Source organism: Nicotiana attenuata, chromosome 6 (assembly GCF_001879085.1).
Source record: "Nicotiana attenuata strain UT chromosome 6, NIATTr2, whole genome shotgun sequence".
Lineage (NCBI taxonomy): Eukaryota > Viridiplantae > Streptophyta > Magnoliopsida > Solanales > Solanaceae > Nicotiana > Nicotiana attenuata.
The window spans coordinates 78,406,161-78,417,602 of record NC_031994.1 but is presented as its reverse complement, the minus strand read 5'-3'; the positions used below and the strand labels follow the sequence as shown (position 1 = coordinate 78,417,602).

General features: G+C 44.6%; 1 protein-coding gene across 1 annotated transcript; it reads right to left on the bottom strand.

Annotated features, from left to right (window-relative positions):
* LOC109227290 (EG45-like domain containing protein) lies at window positions 8,731-11,181 on the bottom strand. Its single transcript, XM_019392399.1, has 3 exons — window positions 10,959-11,181; window positions 10,114-10,414; window positions 8,731-8,862 (listed from the first exon to the last, which is right to left on the bottom strand). The coding sequence occupies exons 1-3, from the start codon at window positions 11,143-11,145 to the stop codon at window positions 8,856-8,858; spliced, it is 495 nt and encodes a 164-aa protein (XP_019247944.1). The 5' UTR covers window positions 11,146-11,181; the 3' UTR covers window positions 8,731-8,855.

The following is an 11,442-nucleotide window of genomic DNA, read 5'->3' as shown; positions in this document are numbered from 1 at the left end:
GAATTCTTAACTAACCATGCAGATTTGTTCGCCTTTTCCCATTCAGATATGCCGGGAATCCCTCGAGACATCGCCACCCACAAGATGAATGTCGATCCATTACATCCGCCCGTGCGACAGATGAGGAGAAAATTCAACGCCGCTATCAATGAAGCGGTCGGTAAAGAAGTAGACGAGCTACTGGCCAACGACTCCATCAGGGAATCAAAGTACCCCGAGTGGGTCGCCAACGTTGTCATGGTAAAAAAGAAGAACGGGAAGTGGAGAATGTGTGTAGATTTCACCGATCTGAACAAGGCATGCCCAAAAGATTCATTCCCACTACCCCACATCGACCAACTGATCGACGCCACTGCAGGACATGAACTACTGAGCTTCCTAGACGCCTACTCCGGCTACAATCAAATTATGATGGCCGAGGAGGACCAAGAGAAGACAACTTTCATCACCCACCAAGGGACTTACTGCTACAAAGTAATGCCCTTCGGGCTCAAAAATGCGGGGGCTACATACCAGAGACTAGTAACCAAAATGTTCAAAGAGCAGCTCGGTAAGACTATGGAAGTCTATATCGACGACATGCTGGTAAAGTCGACAAGAAAAGAGGACCACCTCGACCATCTGAAAGAAGCCTTCGAAATATTGAGAAAATACGGGATGAAACTGAACCCCGAGAAATGCGCCTTCGGCGTGGCATCAGGAAAATTCTTAGGGTTTCTCGTATCACAACGAGGTATCGAAGTCAATCCAGATCAAATCAAGGCGATAGACGCAATACCAGAGATACTGAACAGCAAAAAGCAGGTGCAAAAACTGACCGGGCGAATAGCCGCCTTGTCTAGGTTCATCTCACGGTCCTCCGACAGATGCCACAAGTTTTTCAGTGTGCTACGAAAGGACAATGGGTTACAATGGAACGAGGAATGCATCGAGGCCCTAAAGAAATTAAAAGCGTACCTGTCTTCACCGCCACTGCTAGCCAAAGCAGACCCAGGTGAACCACTGCTGGTGTATTTGGCCGTGTCCGAGGTTGCCATCAGCGCAGTCCTAGTCCGCGAAAGTGAAGGTACACAATCTCCTATTTACTATATTAGCAAAACCTTAGTGGACGCCGAAACACGGTATCCACATCTTGAAAAATTAGCTTTGGCATTGGTCGTAGCTTCACGGAAGCTCCGACCCTATTTCCAATGCCACCCCATAAAGGTAGTGACGACATTCCCCTTGAGAAGTATCCTACACAAACCTGAGTTATCAGGCAGACTCGCCCGATGGGCCATAGAGCTCAGTGAGCACGATATCTCATATCACCCAAGTAGCGCCATCAAGTCGCAAGTACTTGTCGACTTCGTGGCTGACTTCAGCGCAGAGATCTTACCAGAAGCGGAATTGGAGGCACGCCCTGCCCCCTCCGATGCCGACCTATGGACTCTTTACACTGATGGCGCCGCTAACGCCTCGGGATCGGGACTGGGACTCGTTCTCGAGGTCCCCACGAGCGAAACAATTCGCCAGTCCATACGATGCCCCGAGATGACTAACAACGAAGCCGAGTACGAGGCTGTTATTACAGGTTTGAAACTAGCCATCAAGTATAGAGCTCGACGACTCGTTCTATATTGCGACTCTCAGCTCGTGGTGAACCAGGTCACTGGGACTTACCAAATCAAGGAGCAGAGGTTGCAAAAATACCAGTCAGAAGTCCACAGGCTAATGACCAAGTTCGACGAGTGCCGCTTCGAACAAGTTCCGAGAGCACAGAACGTAGAGGCAGACGGCTTAGCAAAATTAGCCGCAGCCACTAAAAACTTCAACAAAGAAAGCGTGGTCACCCTCCTCCATTCAGCCATAGATCACACTGAGGTACTCTCTTTAAATTTGCCTTGGGACTGGCGCAACCAATTTGTATCCTACCTGCAGGATGGAACACTCCCACTCGACAAAAAAGAAGCCAAGAAGCTCCGCGTACAGGCCGCCCGTTATTGCCTAATAAACCGCGAGCTCTATAAAAGGACGTTTGGCGGACTCCTAGCCAAGTGTCTAGGGCCGCAACAGACGCGACCAGTGCTCGAAGAGGTACATGAAGGACATTGCGGTGCCCATACAGGCAACCACGCCCTCGTGCGCTGCCTGATACGGGCCGGCTATTATTGGCCCACCATGAAGAAAGACGCAGCGGAATATGTCCGCCGATGCGAACAATGCCAAAAGTATGCCCCCATGATACACCAACCAGGAGAACCACTCCACTCTGTCACTTCCCCATGGCCCTTCATCAAATGGGGAATGGACATAGTCGGTCCCCTACCAGCAGGGCGAGGGAAGGTACGATTTCTATTAGTTTTAACTGACTATTTTTCTAAGTGGGTGGAAGCAGGAGCGTACGCCCAAATACACGAACAGGAAGTGATCGCCTTCATTTGGAAAAATATTATATGCCGCTTCGGCATCCCCAAAGAAATTAGTTGTGACAACGGACGACAGTTCATTGGCCAAAAAATGACCGAATTCCTCGAGAAATGGCGCATCAAGAGGATACTTTCCACGCCATATCACCCTGCCGCCAACGGCCAAGCGGAATCCTCCAACAAAACAATATTAAACATACTAAAGAAGAAACTCGAGGACGCTAAAGGGCTATGGCCCGAGCTGCTACCCGAAGTGTTATGGGCACACAGGACCACACCCAAATCCAGCACGGGGGAAACACCGTACTCGCTAGTCTACGGAACCGATGCGATCATACCAACACCTGGAGATATTTGAGAAACAAGTTTATCATATCAACCTCTCCCTACGACCTCCAGGCCGACATGATAAAGGGACTGGACTAGCTTGATCTCCAATGTATGAAAGGCTACGGCCATCTCCAATGTATGAAAGGCTACGACCATTTACACCTCCAATATATGAAAGGCTACGGCCATTTACATCTCCAATGTATGAAAGGCTACGGCCATTTACACCTCCAATTTATGAAAGGCTACGGCCATTTACGTCTCCAATGTATGAAAGGCTACGGCCATTTACGTCTCCAATGAATGAAAAGCTAAGGCCATCGCCGCCAACAATCGACGTAGATTCGACTAAGGTGAGTAAACGACTCGACGACAGTCGAAGTCGCCCACATGGCTAAGGCCATCAATTATATTATGGCTAAGGCCATCACCGCCAACAGTCGACCTAGATCCGACTAAGGTGAGTAAACGACCCGACGACAGTCGAAGTCGCCCGCATGGCTAAGGCCATCAATTATATTATGGCTAAGGCCATCGCCGCCAACAGTCGACGTAGATTCGACTAAGGTGAGTAAACGACTCGACGACAGTCGAAGTCGCCCACATGGCTAAGGCCATCACCGCCAACAGCCGACGTAAATTCGACTAAGGTGAGTAAACGACCCGACGACAGTCGAAGTCGCCCGCATGGCTAAGGCCATCAATTACGTTATGGCTAAGGCCATCGCCGCCAACAGTCGACCTAGATCCGACTAAGGTGAGTAAACGACTCGACGATAGACGAAGTTACGCACACGGCTAAAACCATCAACAAAGCTAAGGCCGAAAATAAAAGATACAGAGAAAAAAAAACAGCAAAAGTATAACTTCCATTATCATCCAAAAATGCATGTACAAAAAAGGACCCATTTACATTTCCAAGTACAGCAAAACAATATAAATACAAGCCCTAAGGGGCCTCGCCATCCCGATCAACGCCTTCCGACAAATCGCCATCTCGTCCACCGCCGTCCTCTGCCTGATAGGCCGCAGAGATCCAAGAGCCCGATTCTAGTCGGTTGACATCTTCGGAGTTGTAGCCCGCCCGGTCTGGGGAATCGGAACTATACCCACAAGCTTCACGAGCGACACGGACTATGCGCCGTTGCTCTTGAACCTCTGCCTCGGTAGCTTGACCTGCAGCTAAGAACTCCTCGAAGACGACCAATCTGGCCTCGGCGTATACCCACATATCATGCGCCTCACGATGCGCATCCCCATCGGGCCTTGACGCAGCAGTCCGCTTGAGGACTTCAATCTCAGCCGCCTTGGCACCAAGTTCGGAGGTCAGAGAGGCAACCTTAACCCGCAAATCAGCAGCTTCCGCCGCTACCCCCCGGCCCACCTCCAACTCTTCTTCTTTAGACTGGAGAAGAGTCTCCAGCTCAATATTCCGGGCCAGGGCGGCCATCAGCTGCTCATCAATCTGCTCTAACTCGGCCACCCTCCTTCTCAGCTGGGCCTCCGACTCCTCCAAACCCTCGCGAAAAACCCGAAATTTTGGGTCTTGCTTGAGTAGGTCCGCCAGCGCTTGATGCTTGACTCGGCACCGCCGATACTTCTTCACCACCTTGTTGAAGGTGGCCGCCTTCCTTTGTGCTCGCCGCCCCCTCTCTATCTCCAGCACGAGAGTCTAAAAAAAAGAGAAAAAATGGAAGAGCAAGTCAGCATGTATCAAAATTTATTTTACGATACATGAAGAGAATCGAAAAGTACCTGTAAGGCCGCACCGGCAACCCTCCGGGATAGTTCCCCGTCGCTAACCCCTTGTAACGTTTCACGCTCAGCGGCCGCACAAAGTAGGGTCATATCCGCTGCGGCCTGCTCGCTGTGTTGCAACAGGTTATACCCCCCCGGGATCAGAATTCGACGGTTGGATCTACCTACCGTCATCCCAACACGGGCCGGACCCCGCGTTGACGCTTCTGCATCTGCCTGGGCGACCTCAGGGCCCATCCTCTCGGCACCACCATCCGCCTCTCCGACGGCAGCCGACGAGCCGACTTCCGGAATGCGTGTTGGCCTGGCGTCAGGAACAGCCCCCCTTTGGAGAGCCAACCTCCCAGAACGGATGGCATCCGCCATAAGAACAGGCCGTGACTCCCGACGAGCCTCACTCGCCCCCTCATCTACCGTGGCTACCCCCTTGCCGGTTATCAACCGACGTCTCTTTCTTTCCGGCGTCTCCTCACTGTTGGAGGACCCCTCCACAGCCCGAGGGGACGACATCGAAGGAGTCGCTCCCCTCGCGGACGTCGCCACAGGCAGCGGTTGAGGAACCTCCGTGGCGTCATCACTGGGCGAACCGCAGGGTATGAACCCACCTTCAGAATCGGCCCCCGCCCCAGGTAAGGTGACGACTCTCTTTTTCTTCTTCTTAGAGGCGCTCCGACCTGCCAAAAATGAACAAGTCAGGTAACGAATACGTAAGGAATCCCCAAACAGTAGCCAAAAAAAAATTTTTACCTGACGGGCCGTACTGTCGGAGAAAGGCAGCCCAGGTGCGGCACTCCTCCGCATAGGGTATTATTCTTCCCACCCACGGTTTAATGTCATCAACGAGCTGGGGTGGAGAGGCCCTCGCTGCGAATAAAAAAAGAGAAGAAAGAAAAACAAAGGTCACAATGGCCTTATAGTCAAAAGCGCAAGCGGCACTAAAATTTACAAATAGAAACACTCACGTTCGGGATTCCATTTTTCCGGGAAACCCTCGGGATTCGACACCAGGTGCTCCGTCCTGATGTAGAAATATTTACGCCAAAAACGGCGGTTGGGCTTGTCATCGGCTTGAACAACCAAGCCCTTTGCGCCACGACCTTTCAACTGCAGCATGGTACCCCTCAGGTAGCCAGCGCTGAACAACTGCAAGAGGTGATGGACTGAGACGCTGCACCCAGCCCTGGCCGCATAGGTGGTCATGATACGGCACACCTTCAAAGTATAAGGAGTGAGCTGGGCCGGGCACACATTGTAAAAACGGCAAAGCTCCTCCACCAGAGTATAGACTGGAAGGTCGTAACCGATCAAGAACGGGTACTCGTAGAAGGCGCAATATCCAGGCCGGTGCACATTGGCATAATCCGTTCCGGCCGGAACCATGTCCACATGGTCCGGAATACGGTGCGTCTCTCGCAACTCGTCTAAATGGGATTGAAGCAAAACGCTGTGCTCCCAGGGAAGATCAGGGCTTTTAGTCGGAAAATCCCTGCGAACGTGCATCTTCTTCGGAAGGACGTTGTCTACGCTGAGAGGAACAAGGGCCTTCTCCGCCTTTTCCCCTTCACCACCAGAAGATGGCGGAACCCTAGACGGGACATTATCCTTGGCCTTTTTATTATTTTTTCCGCGTTTTGCCATGATAATACTACTTGAGAAACGAAGCACTGACAAAAGGAAGTGTGATTTCAACAGATGTGGGAAAGTCCTTCACGAAATAATAGTTACAGGAAAGAAAGGCAAAGGGATGTATCAGAAAACACTTTTTAGAGGCTTGAAAGTGGGATCAGATCAAACCCTTCTCATACTTATAAGGATAAATTGCACAGAAATCGAAGAGACATGATTCAAAACGTGTGCCGGAAACCAAAACGTCACTTCATCCTCTGAACCGCCTCGGGGGCAAACATAATGATGATGCATACAGGCGATGACATCATTCCAAAAAGGAAGCCACGCGTCAACGGCTCGACAGTCTCAAATGTTTCACTTTATTCATATTGCCGCCCCCGGTCGAGGTCAAATTCTCCCAAGACGAGGTTCGCATTTCCGCCCGCCGAAGACGCCCACCAAACACGTCTCCAACGAGCGGAGGGACTAACTGTATAGGGTCAAATTTGACCCTCAGTATCTCTACGCCAGTAGGTACGCCCAATGAGTGTACGCCGACTAAACGTAGCGGGTACGACTCGGCCGTGAGGACCAAAGCGACGTCGTTTAGAACTCAGCGTCTACACTAGGGAGACGTTACCTATCTCTGTAACTTTTTGATTCGTTCGAGGAAGGTCTCCTATTATATAAAGGGGACCTCCACATTGTAAAGGGGGCGGCTGATCTAATACAACTCTCTCCTTTTCTGTCTTTCTCTCTCTATATCTCTACTTCTGACGAAAATATCTTATGAACATACATTATCATCTTTGCAACACTAGATCTACAACAATATTATCATCTTTGCATCTCTAGGTTTATTATATTTAATTACGATTTACCCCTTCTCTATTTTTTGATTGTTTTATCGCTTACAAAGTACATCGTTAACTTTTGAGCCAAACAAGACTCTTAGTTTATATACAATTTTTTATTATTTATCAAATGCATAAAAAAATAAAGAATAATAATTTGATCGAATTATAAGCTTACCTAATCGCACTCTATATCTTCTCCGTTCTTGCACGTCTGCTTGGTACCTAGCACTTAACGAAATTAGAATACCAGAAAAGTCAAGAATTAAAAGATAGAGAACAGAGTTTCTAATCATTAAACAAAATGTGGATAAATCAAGAAGGTTGATAAAGACAAAAGCGAAGGAGAAGGTATAGTCATAGAAAGTTAGTTTCCATCTGAAGTTGACTTCGTCGTTCATATTCAGCTTTGACCAAACAAAACTAAAATAGCACATTTAAAAAAAAAATTATAAATAATTTTAAAAGCACTTTTTAATTCAAAAGTACTTCGTCAATTAGGTATAGCCAATTAGGCAACTTGCTTTGCCCATGCATGCACAGTAGCCAGTGGGCTTCAGAGAACCACGCATTAATTTTATGTCAACATCTTCTGGAATTAGATCACCAAAGTCCAAGAAATTTGAAGTCTTTAATGCCTTCATATAAATTCTCATATTTGCAACCATATAAAAAAAAAAGGAACAAAGGAAAATATATACTTGTCAAAAAACTTCATTTTCTACAATCTCAAACCAAATTTTATCTTTTCATAGTTCAAATCTTTGGGTTATTGCAAGTGTCTAGTCCCTCCCCCGCGGATTCACCATTCCGGATTTCAACTTTATGGTTTTAGATTAGAAATTATATTCTTTCTACCCCCCCCCCCCCTCCCCCGCCCTACTCCCCTTTTTTCAATAAATAAGCCCGCGGGCCCCCCTCTGATAAGAAAGGAAACAAAATAATCTCAATTTTACGACAAATCCGGTCTGATGGTTGTTCTCCACTAACCACAAGGCTATAGGGACTCTTTATTTCATCTTCGGTGCCATTGCTGGAGTGATGGGCACATGCTTCTTAGTACTGATTCGTATGGAATTAGCACGACCCGCCAATCAAATTGTTGGTGGGAATCATCAACTTTATAAATTGATGAAATTAGCACGCCTAATTTACTGGGTTCAAAATCTATGTCTTGCGCTTATTTAATAAAGTTTTTTAATATAAATATATTGTATTAACTAAAATGGCTGGATTCAGATGAATTTGTAACTTTTTTATTGCCTCGTCCGTGCCTCTTGCTCCTTAGGGTGTCACTATTAGTATAATTTAGGAGTTCAAATAATTTTTTTCTTAATTACGATTTTCTCAAACATTTTAACTAAAAGAATTATGATCCGAAGCACTTTTACACACAGGAAAAAATGCATAATTAATTAAGAAATCAATGATAATTCAAGCTGAGAATGATAATTTTTGATTCAGAAAAATAAAAAGTAATCAGAGTTCACAATTAGATCGAACAACCTTTATGAAGACAAATAAAATATTATAATTTGAAATGTCAAACTATCTGATTTCATATTTATAAATTGGCACAACTTCTACGGAAAATACTCTTCATCGAATACATGGACAATGACCATTTATCATTATGAGTATTCTAGAATCTATTTATTTAATACTAATAAAACCAATTAGTCTCAAGGATAAAAATAAAGATAAAGACATTTGCCTGCAGACGAAGGTGTCTAATTTCTAAAAAAGCGGTAAATCATATCAATCAATAATTAGTCAAATCACTAATAAAAACTGACGGATCCATCAATTAAAGAATCATGTTCTAGAATGCCAAAGATAAATCAGATTCTTGAAATATAGAGAATATGACTCCCAAATCCTGCAGCAACATTAATTTCTAGACCCTGCAATTATAGACACTTTCAATCCGTCAGTTTCAGAAATAATATTTTTTATTTTTATTTTTGGAAATGTAATTAAGCTGATGATTCTTTATTAATGAAACAAGAACTCACGCATGAATATATAACTTCATAAATCAAATTTTTAATATCTTTCATACAAATAGATGTTCAAACTTTGTCTCAAATTAAGGATTATTCCAAGAATTGATCATTTTAGATATGTACTGAAATAATGTGCAACTGAGCTAATATAATATGGTTCATCTAAAAGCTTTTGAAAATGCCCATATTCAGTTAGTCAAACTTGTATTTATCTTTATGAACTTGACAATACTTGTGATATCTTTATGGGATAAGATTAAGTCCTAAGTCATTACTACATATTTAAAATAACAGCATTAGGCCTGTCAAATCCATAGTTTTATTTTACAATATCAATGTAGTTTACAAAATCAATAACATGTCAAACTATCAATTTATGTTTCGTATAGCAAGTTATCTGTAATTATCTAATAAGTGATCTTATATGGTGCGAAAAATTCTTTATACTGTCAGCATAATGGCTTCATTTGGGTACATATTCAATATTTTAAACCATTATTAAAAGTGTTGGGTGTGCGAACAAAGTCCCACATTGATAGTTGAAAAGATTGGGAGTCTACATATAAGGTGTAGGGATCTCTTAATGGTGTGAGGCCTTTTGGGAAAAACCGTGTGGGCTTGGCCCAAAGCGGACAATATCACACCATGTTAAGAGTGTCATTGGGTCGTTTTAGCCCAACAACTGGTATCAGAGCCCAGGTTTAGCGGAACGAGTATGGAGATGGCAGAGTGATGGTGCAGGGCGGTGCACACACAAGAAGAAGCTAGTTGCGGGCTTCGGTTGCCATAATACTCTAACAATGTGGGTGGCACACAGTGAATCTCGAAAATTGACCCGGGTATCGTGGTAGTGGGCCACGTGGAACTTAGTTCGAGGGGGAGATTGTTGGGTGTGCGAACAAAGTCCCACATTGATAGCTGAAAAGATTGGGAGTCTACATATAAGGTGTAGGGATCTCTTAATGGTGTGAGGCATTTTGGGAAAAACCGTACGGGCTTGGTCCAAAGCGGACAATATCACACCATGTTAAGAGTGTCATTGGACCGTTTTAGCCCAACAAAAAGAGTGGTTCTGCCTTGGTGAGAGAGGCCAGAAATTAAACAAGTTTTGAGCAATAATTAAGAAGCTATTAATTACGTAGTACTTACTGTCGGAAATCAATATTGAGGGAAGGTGCATTAGGATCAGCAATGGCAGCAAGAGCAGCATTGGAAAGCACCATGGTTGTGCCTTCCTTAATAGGCTTAGAGAGTGCAGTTTGTGCCCGGTCAACGATCTTGATCTGAATTGTTTCTCCATGTTTACAAGCTCTAGGTAATATTGAGTTAATGCAACTGATCAAATATTGTCTCCCACAAGCAGCTCCATTGTCCCAAATTCCTTCCCCAGCTGCTGCAAAAAAGTTGCTTGAAGGAAACTGTGTTGCATCACTTCCATAACATTCAGTAGCTGTTGAAGAACAAAAATGGAATTAATTATTAAGTGCCATTGCAATAACTGAAGGGGAACCTTGAAGCAATGTCTCCGTGTATATGATCTATAGGTCAAGGATTTGAGCCATGGAATCAAACCACTAATATTTGCGTCAGGGCAAGCTGCCTACATTACAACCCTTAATTATTAGGGTGCAATCCGTCCCCCATCCGACGGGAACGCAGGATGCTTCGTGCATATGGCTACCTTTTTTGTACCATTATATTACAATAACTAGTATGCTTCAGAAGGGGAGCTTTGTCGTAACTGGTAAAGTTGTTGCCATGTGACCAGGAGGTCACGAGTTCGATATGTGGAAACAGCCTCTTGCAAAAATGTAGGGTAAGGCTGCGTACAATAAACTCTTGTGGTCTAGCTCTTCCACGGACCTTGTGCATAGCGGGAGCGCGCTTACAATCGCAAACATATGAGATCTGCTATATGAATTCTCACTGTCCATGTCGCTCCATAATTTTAAAAAAAAAAAAAAATTGAGGTTTGAATTAATGAAAGTACTTACGTGTGTATGGTGGGCTATACTGGCTTGCTGTTCCAAGATCAGCTAGAGAAGCATGAAAGAGGTGAGCAAATAGGAAGAATGTTGGCAGCCATGGGAGAAGATGAAGTGACGAAGGCTTTGACATCCTAATTATTAAACAGCAAAGGAGTAAATAATTAGGCTTCTTGTTTGCAGTCTTATGCAGCATATACTATTTTCCCATATGTATTGTTTTCCACTTTATATATATACTACTACTAGTATATAAGAATATTGAATGTACCATAGATAACATTTTTAAAGGAATTTTGGTCAACTCTCTTTTATAATACACTTTTAATGTTTGATTAATCAGAATTTTGGTAGAAATCTGATCCCAAGTGACTTTTTAAAACATTATTGATAACAGATTTAAGTATTGCATGAAGTCACATTTACTGAACATCCATTAATTCAAAGTCAACTATATACATATTTTGTCAGGTTTAAAACCTTATTGTTGCTT